Here is a 12,288-nt window from a genome sequence, read left to right on the forward strand (position 1 = left end):
CGCGGGGGCCGGGCCGGGCCGCGCCGCTCGGCTCCGCGCGCAACCACCGCCGGCCCCGCCCCGCCGCACGGAGCCCCCGGCCATTGGTCGGCGCCCGCGGGGCCCGGCTGGCGATTGGTCGGTGCGGCTGTCACTCGTGCGCGCGACGGCGGCGGGCCGGCGGTGCGCTGAGGAGCGGATCCGTGCGCGGCCGCTCCTTCACGGCCGTGCCGCCGGACCGCAGGCGGCTGCGTGCTCGGCCCCGCTCCCCGAGGCAGCCGGCTGCGCCCCCAGCCCCACTGGGAGCCGGTTGGGCTCCCGGCCTCCGAGGGAGCAGGCCGTGTCCCCGGCCGCGCCGTGAGCCGTGAGGTGAGGCGTCACTGTGCGTGCGCTCGCCTCAGAGCAGCCCCGGGCCCGCTCTCGCCGCTCAGGCGAAGGGAGCCCCCGACCGTGCTCATGGTGCTGCGTGTGCAGGGAAAGCGGAGAGGCTGGAAGAGGAGCCGCCTTCCGTCCCGGCGCTGCTCACATGGCTCGTTCGCCGGCGCGGGTCGGCAGTTCCTGGCTGCCCTCCCCTGTGTGGCCGCGGGGCTGGCTCAGCCGGACGCTGACAGCGCCTGGAACGGGGCAGTGCGAGCTCCGGCCCGTGCTGAAGCCTGTGAGTGGGGCAGGGCCGAGAGTGCGAGTGGCTGGGCCTTTCCGCAGCCACCTGTGTGAGGCTGCAGGGAGTGACAGCTGGGGCTGAAAGGAACAAACCACGGAACTGCAGAGGGGAAAGGAAATCTGCTTCCTACCTGTGTGCAGGCAGCTATTTGTACCGAGAGGTGGCATACAGGGACTTCACGTCAGTAGCTGGTGTCCTTTATTACGAGAGACAAGAACAAGGAGCCGCTGGAGAGGGTCTAGCAGAGGGCAGCAGAGATGCTGAAGGCTCTGGTGTATGTCTTATCAGAGACTGCCGGAGTTGGGCCTGTTTGAGTCCAGAGAAAGGTGAGAGGGGATCTCATTAATGCATATAAATATATCAGAGGAGGCAGTCAAGAGGGTAATGCTCAGCAACAGGATGAGGAGTAATGGCCATAAAGTGAAACACAAGAAGTTTCACGTCAACATTAGGAAGAAGTTCTTTACACTGAGGGTGGCAGAGCACTGGAATAGGCTGCTCAGGGGGCTCATGGAGTCTCCCTCTCTGGAGATATGCTAAACCCACCTGGCCATGTTCCTGTGTCACCTTCGTTGGTTGGGAAGTTGGACTGGATGATCTCCAAAGGTCCCTTCCAACCCTAGTGATTCTGTGCAAATTGTTTCTACTACTGCCAATTAAAGTCTTCTCTGTCTTCCTTAGAATGCTAATGGTTGTTAGTGTTTTATTCTTCTAGTGTACCTCTTGTAGCAGTAAATAAGATTGAGGTGGGAAGCTTCCCAAATAAATAATGTAGCTGACAGAAAGGCAAGTTTTCATGGGGACTGTCTCTCTGCTGAGAGTAATGCAGATGGTAAAAAGAGCTCTTAGAGCATCCACCCCTTTGCCAGGAGGTAGCAGGTAAGACAATCTGCAGATCTTTGCAGCAGACATTCTGTGCTTCCCTGGGCTGTGTTTGATTTTACAAAGGAGGGCTGTGCAGGCCTGAGTGTTCCAGGGTTTCCCTGTGCAGCAGGAGCAGGACTGTGGTGCCAGCATTTGCCAGGCTGGAGCCAAGTTGGTCTCCCCAGCTCTTCCTGCAGCAGCATTCCTAGGGGGCAGTTGTTTGTGTGGTGGTTTTTTGGAGAAATTGGAGTAGAGGAAGTTGCCTCTCTCAGACAGTGTTGAAAAGCAGCCATCAATAGAGTAATGGCAATGAGTGCTCAGGGAAATCCATAGTTGCTTCAGGGGCTGTGAGTCAGAAAGGAGAAGGGCCCTCATTTCTCATGGAGCACAGCAGGAGAATGTGGTTGTTGTTCTGTTGGTCTCACACAGTTCCAAGTGTGATATGCAGCAGCTGTTTTGTAAGGTTTCATTTCTTTTGTCTCCTGCAGTCATCTTGTTTGTTTTTATTCCCCCTCTGTCTGGCTCTGCCTCTCCTCTGCTTTAAGAGACCGACTTCCCTCTAGCAGGGTTTGCCCTTTCTGGCCTTTGCATCTTTCAAGTGTTTCTCTTCCTTCTAGTACATTGAGAGGTTTTCTCCTTCAGCTCTGCTCTGAGCAGTTCAGCTCTGGCTCTGTGCCCCTTTGTTTGCCCTCTGGGGATGGTGACAGTGTGAAAGACCTTCGATCCATGAAGTCTAGGTTTTCTGTGAACATCCCTGCCAACCTCCAACTTGTGGTTTATGAACAGAGAGGGGAATAAAAGAAATAATCTCGGAGAGACTGGTCTTCCTCCAGGGAAACCAGAGTGACCCACCTGTGGGGTGGGGAGCCAAGGACTGGATCTGAAGTGTGTGTGTCACTGGCTTTCTGGGACTACAGACAGGCGGAAGAGCTGTGCCTGTGTGAGAGCAGCTCACTTCTGCCCTGCCACCATGGGCACGGACTGACCTCTGGAGCTGGGCTGCTCTGGGGAGAAGTGGGTTGCAATTCTTAGCTGGTTGGCTGTCACCTGAATCTTTTCTTGGGGAGTCCTTTGTTACTGGTACGGTGTGAGTAATTGGTTTTGTGTTTGTGGACTGGGATTAGGGCAAGCAGTTGCATTCTGTCACAGGGGAACCTGTTGTTTAGTAGCCGGAGGAATTCACATTCTTCTCTTGCCTTGTTTTCTAGTCTGGAAGAGCTGCAAATGCTGCCCTGTGGAGAACACACTGACTGTGGTCAGCTGGTGCTTAGCCAGTGACCTGTGGTAGCACCAGGTGAATCTCAGCACTGACCATCAGTAGGTGGCAACGAGGAACGCGTGTGGAAGCCAGAAACTTCACCACAATGAGATGCCTCATCCATCCACTGCTCAGGAAGTTGAACCTCCCACCCCAGCATGTGCCAGGGCGAGGGACTCCAAGTAAAGGTGCTGTCCTCAGTCCAAAGCATTTGTTTCTGAGGAGGAGCTGCAGTGCAGGACCTGGGCTCGTGACTGCCACTGATATGGTCAGCTATTGGCAGAAGGTGTTCGAGACAAATGGGATCCCTGAAGCACAAGAATCCAGTCAATATATTGTGTCGTTTGTCCTGGGAGCAAAAACAGTTAAGTAACAGGAAAAGAATAAGGTCTGTGTGTGCCTCTCAGTTGTTCATTTTGATTGGATCTCTTACCTTTTTATCTCATTTAGCAGGAGTAGAACAACTTACCAACTTATCCTCCCTTAGATGGCAGAGAGGGTGAGGAGTAGTTTATTATTGCCAGTAGAACACTCAGGGGTCTCTTAAACCCTCTCTTTCCCGAAAGTGAAGTGTAACATAAACATCCACACTGACTTGCGTGATGAAGTTATTCTTAATTTTAATTATTCTTGTGAACCCCAAGAAGCAGCGGAAGAACCGTTGTAAAGGTGTGTTTCTAAACGTGCAGATGGGTTCTTCTGATTCTCTCCAGCTGGTTTCCAGCAGTCCCAAGCAATTGTGTTTGTCAGCATGCTCTATCACCCTGCAGGATGCCCCTGGCAGGGTGGCAGAGGATGCTCCTGTCACAGTACAGCCGGTCTGTAGCTGGATAAGGTGAATCTGGCCATGATCCATTTTGGCTTGCCTAGTGCAGAAGTACACGGGTCCCTGGGTAAGGCGATGATTGGATAGATTTGAACTCAAACAGAGACCTCAGCCAGCCCCTCTCAACCCTGCATGCACACACATGACTGGGCAGTGCAGAGATCCCAAACAATCGGCTATCCAAGCCTGGGAAATTCAAACCCCCTATTAAAAGGAGCTCTGAGCAATAAAACGTGCTGTTTGTCGAGGACCCTGGGTGAGCTGTGTTGTTTGTCTGTCTCCAACCAACGACCCCACATAACACCTGACACAGGTGGGCAGGTTTTAAAGTGACTTTGTCTTCAGTTTCAGAGCCTGGATTCCAAAAGCCTCCACACTCCACTTACAGCACTGCAGCAGGAGCAAATCCAGCAGCTGAGCCACAAGCGGCTGCAAAGGTAGGAGCATCCTCTTGTACCTGTTCCTTTGGAGGGCTTTCCTTCAGCCTAAAAGCAGCCAGGAGAATGGCAGCAGAGGGAAGACAGCTCAGATGTCAAGTAACTGTGCTGTGATGGTCTCTTATGGTGATTCAGGTGAGAGGCACAACTTGTCCACCTGCAAGACCACTGCAGTTGGTCAGGCCCCAGCCTGTACTGGTGCATGGGGTTATTCCTCCCCAGTTTATATGATTTCGTATTATTCCTTGCTGAATTTTATGAGATTCCTGTCAGCCTATTTCTCCAGAGGTCTCTCTGAAAAGTTGCACACCCATCTGGTCCGTTAACTACTCCTCCCAATTTATTCTCTGTCACTGCAGGCATGCCAAGGGTGCTCTGTCCCTTCACCCAGACATTAAGGTGTTGTGGGATATTGCTCCCGGGGTGCTCCACTAGGAATCAGCCTTCAGCTGAGCCTTGTGCTGCTGAAGTAAACCTTCCAAGCCTGCAAGTTCAGTCTGCTTCCAGCCCACCCTATTTATCCAGTCTGTACTGCATCAGCTTGTATATGAGGATATGGGAGACAGTGCCAGAACCCTAGGGAAGGTCAAGACGTGGTTTTGATGCACCAAGCTGGTCATTGTGTCATGGGTGGCTATCAGCTCACTCAGGAATGATTTCCCCTTGGTGAATCCATGCTGACTACTCCCAGTCACCTTCCTGCACCCAGCACGTTTGGACACAGCCTCGAGGACTCTTTGTTCCCTGTCTCCCTGGTACCGAGGTGGGGCTGACTGACCTGTAGTTCCCAATCCCAGTGCTTGATAACAAGCTGTGCTGTGTGAAGGGAGCTGCCCCCGCTCCCTCAGCGTGCACATTGCTTATGCAGTTGCTGGCCCTCGGCAGGGCTGTGGTTAGCAGTGAGGTAAGCGTGGCACGACAGTGCCTCTGCTCTCCCAGGACAGTCCCAAAGCGTTCCCACTCCCTTTGCCTGCCGCAGGATGCCAGTGCAGTACGTGCTTGGAGAGTGGGACTTCCAGGACCTGACCCTGAAGATGAGACCCCCAGTATTTATTCCACGGCCTGAAACAGAGGTACGAACATGGGGAATGTGGTGAGGGCGGGCTTGGGTGTGTGAGTTGCACGATACAATCAGGGCGTTGCTGTGAAGGCATCTTGCCTGTTGTGAGGCTGCAGCAATGAGGAAATCAGATCGCTCCATTCAGAATGGGAGTGATTCAAAGCTTGTGATCTGGAAAACCTTTGTGATGCTGGTAACCTTTGCCTCCTGCCTCAGCGAGAGGGATGTTGCAAGGTTCCCTTAATTACACAGAAACCGATTACCATTGATGGAAGGATGTGGCTTTGCTTTCCTTAGTTCTGCTATAGTAAGGACTCTTGAGAAGTTCGAAACATCTACTGCTATATCCCAGTGACTTAGTGCATGCAGGAATCTAAACATTGTCCAGAGATTGCCAGCAGAACCCTGCAGTAGTAGGAAAACAGTAATGGAGTTCAGAGAGCCTGAGTGTCCATTTGCTGGCTGGTAGGAAGTGGCACCTACCATCTGTGTCATGGCTCCATGGTGGTTTCTGGACAAATACAGGAGACTGAAAGGTAAGTTCTGACCTGGGCTGGAATTAAATGTGACTGTCAGTCATAAGAATGCAAAGGACAGCCATGCATGAGCAAGTTAAAAGTCCGTGTTCCCCAGCATTCCTACTGCTGTGGAAGAGCTTAAGATCTACATGGTAACACTTGCCATGGTGACAGTAGCCTAGCTTTCACTTTCAGCACATGAGCCATCCTAGCAAGGAAAATTTTTGTTTACTAGTCCTCAGGAGGGTTTAGGATTTGCAAGGTGGGTTTTTTGTTTGTTTTTATTTTGGATTGGTTTGGGTTCTTTTACCTTCTGAGAATTTGTTTTCTTTTGGAGCCTGTGTTAACATTTAGAGATGAATTTGTCTTCTTACCTTCTTGTCCATTTATGAGTCCCAGAAGCTTAAACCCGTTTCAGTGTAGTTGTCATTTCTTCCAACTGTTTGCCTGTTGTAATGTGCACAAATGAAACAAAAATTTAAGGACAAAGACAATCTGTGCTTCTCTTGTGCCCTTTGAGGAAAAGGGTGGTACTGAAATCCATGAGGGGAACAGTTCCAGAGCATTTAGCTACAACACAGACATCCTCTCAAAGTCAGAGAGAGGAAGAATATTTAGAACCAGAGTCTTGGTTTGGTGTGGGACATCAGCAGCACCTCATGGAGAATCTGCTGGGCCCTAGATCATAGTGCTGACACGTGTGTCCAGAGAAGGCGAGAGCTCTCTGCCTGGTCTGGATCGATCAGTCTGTGGTGATTGAGTTTGGAGGTGGAGCTCCAAGAAGTAATTCTGCCAGATGGAGCCAGCAATGGTTGGCTTTGTTATTGTCAACAGTATTACTGCTCTGAGTGATTCGAGAAGGTATGTCCAACCTTCAAATCCCAGTTAGTTCATGGATGCGATGGGAGCATTGAAATCAGGGAGAACTTGTATGTTCTGCAAGTCAGAATATCTGCTGGTGAGGCTTCCTCTGGAGCTGTGCTCTTGTTGTCCCCGTGCAGTGCCAGGCTCAAAACAAAGGCCTGTTGTGTGGAGTGGAAGCTGGGCTGGCCAATGCCTGAGAATGTTGTTAATTGAGCCCACATGTCTGATTTTGGTAAAAGGAACTCCGCTGGTCCAAACTGGAATGCATTTGAAACCACTTAACATACCCTGGTACAAAAATGGAGTGTAAACAGCTTAACCCAAACCTTGTCTCTGGCAAAACCTCATTTGTTGTGTTACTTAACTTGATATGAAGGCACATTTTTAGCGCTTTTATTACAGAAGACCAGAAGTTTATGATAATGATTCAGGAAAGGAGCTCTGTGGGCAATGGAGAGTTTGCTTGTGATGTGCTGGGGAGGTTCCTGTGACAGGAGAGCCACGGGGACAAAACCCAGCCTTTCAGCAGCATGTGGCAGGATGTGGCTATAGCCTGGTGCTGCTTCCAGGAGCTGTGTCCTGTGTGTAAGCTCTGCACAAAGTGGTGTCCAGATCCTTTCCTTCTGCTGCAAGGAAAGGTTGGTAATCTCTGACTTTGTATGATATGTTTGGGTTGGGCTTTGTGTTTTGTTTCATTGGAATAATTTTTTTCAGCCTTCACTGGACTTGAAAACTGCAGTGGAAATACCTGCTTTCAGAAATGTTAAAGTTCATTGCATCTGTTGATTTCCTTTTGTTTAGAATTTGTCTGCAGTGTTCTTAAAACCAGTAGCGCTGAAACTTTTCACAAGAGAATTTCTGTAAATAATCCTTGTTCTTTAGGAAGTAGTTAATTGTTATCCCAGGTTCAAGTTTATCTGTGACTGCACACACAAGCCACGTGTCTTGTTTTTGGCCGAGAAAATGTGACCCCCTAAACTGACTCATTAGTGCACATACACAGGCAGCTTCAGAATTCTCTTCCTAATGTTCTGTACGTAGCTTCTGCAGGTGCTCCTGTGTGCTGATTTGAGTCTGAGAAGAAGGGGAGCCATGTTTGTGACACACGTTTGTGTGTCACTGATTGCACAGAAGGGTTATGATTGCAACAGAAGAGTTATGACTCTTGCTCCCAGCGCCTTGGTAATGGCATGAAATTAAACACAGCATGACCCAAACCGCGAGCATTGTTTCAGGCCTGGGGACAGAGACACATGCAGAGAGAGAAGCTCCCTTGTCTGCTCAGTTCTGTCTCGTGTGAAATTTGCCCCCATGTCATCTATTCAGTTCGTTCTGGTAGCTGAGCCCTCTCCTGTTCTCTCCCTCCGGGAATATTTTTGCAGCACATGTGGCTTCATTCTTCTGTTCCATGGGAATCTGGCTGGGGAGGGGACAGGCAGCCAGAAGCGGGGAAGGAGCAGGTCCTGTTCAAGCTCTGGCCTGCTGGGAGGAAAGCTTTGGGCCGGCTGCTGTGAGTGCAGAGTGGGTTTGTCAGGGCCTTTGGAACTTGGCATCCTCCCGGCTTTCCTCCTGTGGCACCGGAGCCAGGCTTCTGCACTGGGCAACGTTTGGACCAAAGTTATGGGGTGTGCACAGTGAATTATCTTTTTCAAGTGATTGTTGTACTGTCAAGGCATCCCTGTCTCAACACTGCTCCCTCACTATTAATGGACAAGAAGGACTTTTTCCCACAGCAAGTATTTTTTTAACTGCTAAAATTTTAGAAGGCCTTGCTTTGAGAGAAATAGGACAAGGAAGAGGAGAATTCAGCCAGCATGAACGTGTCATTCGTTTTTTTGTCCGGTGGCCGCAGGCTCTGTGATCCTCCCCACGACTTCCTTAGGGACGGTTCTGCCTCGGCCTCCTCCGAGGCGGGGTGTGGGATACCCGGGATCCCCGGGATCCCCGGCTGGGATCCCCAGAGGGCGCTCCAGGCTCACGCTCGCCACCTTCCTGGCGGCTCGATTTCCTATGCGTTATCCCTGGATTTCTGGTGCTTCTGAGAAGGCTTCATTGTTCAGTGGAAACAACAAATGGCCATCTTTTGTGCCTCGCAACTATTGATCCGGGCTCCTGTAGCAGATGGTGGGAGCAAAATGACGAGAGAAAAGGAAGGGTCCCTTCTTTTGGGAGTCAGCAGTTAAGGACTGTTCTTAGCCAAAGCTGGATTTGGGGCCGTCCTGCTTCATAATTGCTAATGGATCTGGCTCCCACTGATTTGTTTAATCCTCTTTGGAGTCTGTCTGTGTCTAACCTCCCTGGCATCATGTGGCAGCAGATCTTGTATTGTGCATGGGAAAAGTGCATCCTTTGCTTCCGGTGCTGCCTGTTAATTAAAGCATAAAGGAGAAGCTTTAGTTTTTACTGTACAACACTTAAATCATTCACTACAGCATTTGTTATTTTTAGTTATGTCTCTGTCTATTCTTTTTCCACCTGTGATTTTTAAGCTCTTTTGCTTGTTTCCCAAAGTAGGTTGTCTCTTTCCCATGATTGCATGCTTGAAACCTGAAGTCAGTGCTGTTTACTTGCACCTGCCTGTGGAATGGCATTCACTGCGTGGGGTGTTCTGAAAAAGCACTTAAGTCAAAAATTGGCGCAGAGAAACCTTTTATGAAGTTTAACTCCGAGATAAACGTAATCATTAACCTTTCAAGAGGGTCCAACACACAGCGAAGGGAGAATTTTCCCTTCCTGACCTGTATATGCAAATAAATAAATTGCAAGGTAGGCCCTTTCTCTCTCAGTGTTTCATATCAAAGCAGTGATATATTTTCTGTTCCAATCAGTGCTGAAAGGAAGCCTTTGATGCAGAAATGTCCTTTCATTTCCCTAATTTCTTTACCACAAATGGATACTTCTTGGAAGGGTCTAAAGGTCACACTGTCTAGTGAGTACAGCCATTAATCAAGAGTCAGGAGATTGGCTTTTTGTCATAGTTTTGCCTCTGAGCAGTTGTCTCTTCAAGGGAAGGTTGCTTCCCCTTTGTGTAATGGGCTTCCCAGTTTGGGAAATGAGAAGACGAATAGTGCTCTGTCTTGACGTAGCTTAAGGTCCTTTCTTGAAATATGTGTCGACTTGTATAAGGCATATTAAACATGCAGTAGAGCATTATTTAATAAATCAAAAATTATCTGCTGTCTGTCAAAATAGAGCTGTAAGCAAATGTGCTAAAGGTGGAGCGTTGCTGTTGTGGCCTCACAGATCAGATTTTGCCCATATGAAAGGCAATACTTCATCAGTGTGTTGGAGGAGAGCAATATTTTCTGCAGGTGGGCTGTGGCACAGAGGCTGGGGAATGGAAATCACAAAGGGAGCCTGTTGTTGGTGCAGAGCAGTTGGAATTGCCCTTTGAGCCAGCCACAAGTGTTTAATAGGATCACAGAGAGAGACACAAATAGAGCAGCCTGTGCCTTGTGGCTTAAGCACTTGTGCTGCCGGAAGGGCTTGGAGAAAGATTTGGGGCCGCCAGTATCTTAGGGATATTGGCTGACCAGGAACACCCACTTTTTGCTGCCTGGTGGGCTGATGAGATCCTTGCATGTGGGACAGGGGAGTGCGCCGTGCACGTAGCAGCATTAAATAATGAGTGTTGCAGTAGTGGAATAGCTGCAGAGCTATTATGTCCAGTTATGTTACTGACTGCTTGAGGAAGAAGTGGAAAATTAGATTTGGAAAAAAAACAGTGTGTGGATTAATAGGTTGAAAGAGTCTGCCTTGTTGTTAAAGGCTGTCTAGCTCATCAAAGACGAGCTTAGGGGTAAATTATCTGGCACAGACAGCAGAAATTTGAAAACTGAAGTATCTCTGTTTTCACAGACAAGTGTATAATAGGTACTATAAATGCAGGCCAAAAGAAAAGGTGCACATCTCAAGGGAGAGTGTAATTAAATGCTGAAACAATGTAGCAAGAGTCTCTTGCTGGCCACTTGAAAACCAGGACAGAGTGTTTTCCCAGACAGATTTCTTCTTGTTCAAAAGGAAATGATGAAAGAAACAGGGTTGTTTCTGGCTGACTGGCCTAGATGAACTGTGGTGGTAATTTCTGCTGGCTTCTTATACAAAAAAACAAGGCTCTGCTAGTGGAGAGAATTACTTCCAAGTTGGTGATTTTCAGGACAGACTAAAAAATAGAAATTTAAAGTTAAAATTTGTGCTGAAGGCAGGAAAAGCAGCAGCTGATCTTTTAAGTCATGCACAAACCTGTCCCCCAGGTTAACTTCTATAGACTTTTCTAATATGTTCTCACAGATCTCTCTGTTGTTAATGCCTGTGTTTGGGGGGTTTTAATCTCCCTGTTATGATGGAAAGAGCCTCCTGTTTCCATGCATTTCCACTGAGTCCTGTAGCTCATCAGCAGTGAAAGCAGGATGTAGGACTAGAACTAGAGAAAAACAAGCTCTAAAATGGTTGTGACAGATGGGACTCAAGGAGATTCCCACATAAGGGGGGGGCGGGGAAAAATCCATTTCCTCCCCCAAGCTCTTTTCAAACATCCAAGTAACTAGAGCTAGGGATTAGGAAGCTAGACTAGTGCATCTGTCCAGATGCTGTGTCTGGCAGTGGTCAATACCTGTATCTGCAGAGAAAGAAAATGCCTTTCTTCTGGAGAGGTGTGTCAGGCTAGAGCTCTGTGCTGGACACGTGAGGTATGTCCAGTGTACAGTGACTTGGATCCACTCTTCCCCTCGGGCATGGCTAAATTTAGACGTGACAGCTGTGGTAATTTCTCTTGGGCACGAGCTGCCTGTTGGTAAAGTAATTTCTGGATGCTGTCACAGCCTCTGCTCCAAGAGACGAAGCAGCACGTGGCATGTCCCCTGATACCAGGAGCTCTGCTCCTCAGTATTAGGTGTGCTTTGACATGCTTGTCTGTCATTGCTAATGCCTAAAGCCACCCTTTCTCTCAGGATCACTGGCTCTTCTGGAGTAATTCAGATGCTTCGATTCCCATACATTTATACTGGGAGTTCCATGGGTTTGATCCCCACATGGGCCATTTGCTTAAGAGCTGGACTCAGTGATCCATGTGGGTCCCCTCCAGCTCAGAAAATTCTGTGACTCTCTGATTTTTCTCTTTCCTACTATGATGCCAGGCAGAAGAGCCCAGGACAAATCCCCTGCCTGCCCATGAAGCAGTGGGCTGGTTTGGTGGCTTCGTTTTGGAAGTGGGATATATGGCAGGGATCTTCTAGGGCCATTGCCATGGAGTTGTGGTTCCAGCTTGGCTTCCTGGTGTTTGTCATGTGCTGATTGGCGACCAAGTGGGCAAACAAGATGGGAGAGGTGATTTGGTTAATATATATCAGATCAGGTTCTATGGTAAGTCCTGGATTCTGAGGACAGAAGTTTCTGGAAAGCACACAAATAAGGGAAACACTCCCAGAAAGTGTGTGAGAGCAGAGTGAAAGTTACCAGGCTTTCTCTGGGTTTTTTTGCTTTTCTTTTCCAGCTGACTCACCTGGGAATTGAGAGTCTCCTGCCACCCTGGCTCTTACCCCTGGAATCCTGTCTTCCCTGCTTTCCCCTGGGGTGTGGAAAGAGGGTGCTTGTAGAGAGTGCAGTAGGAGTTTGTGACTTCCACCCTTGCCTTTCCCATTCCTCACTTCCTCTTGTTTTATTTAGTTTGTCCTTTTCGATGGCAGAAGCATATGATGGGTCATTCCTGGGTGTTGAGCTGTAGCAGAGGATGCCCTCAGCTCTGTCCCTGTGCTCAGCTCTGCAGCCACCCTTGAGCCCAGGAATCTCTGCTGCCTCCTCCCTGTCTCGGGGCTGGAACTCA

At 49.2% G+C, this 12,288-nt stretch overlaps 1 protein-coding gene across 3 annotated transcripts in view; it reads left to right on the top strand.

The window, feature by feature from the left end:
- The first annotated feature begins 222 nt into the window (after positions 1-222).
- The window catches only part of HEMK1 (HemK methyltransferase family member 1), a 31,845-nt gene continuing 19,779 nt past the window's right edge, over positions 223-12,288 (top strand). For 2 of the 3 annotated variants that reach the window (XM_040076524.2, XM_040076526.2), the window contains exons 1-4: positions 223-348; positions 2,713-3,126; positions 3,934-4,025; positions 5,005-5,098. In XM_040076524.2, the coding sequence (XP_039932458.1) occupies positions 2,869-3,126; positions 3,934-4,025; positions 5,005-5,098 (444 nt within the window). In that variant the 5' untranslated portion in view covers positions 223-348; positions 2,713-2,868. Of the gene's footprint in view, positions 349-2,544; positions 2,585-2,712; positions 3,127-3,933; positions 4,026-5,004; positions 5,099-12,288 lie in introns of those variants that run through there. The other variant, XM_040076525.2, reaches the window with a different exon arrangement.

The sequence above is a fragment of the Hirundo rustica genome, chromosome 12, assembly GCF_015227805.2.
Source record: "Hirundo rustica isolate bHirRus1 chromosome 12, bHirRus1.pri.v3, whole genome shotgun sequence".
Classification (NCBI taxonomy): domain Eukaryota; kingdom Metazoa; phylum Chordata; class Aves; order Passeriformes; family Hirundinidae; genus Hirundo; species Hirundo rustica.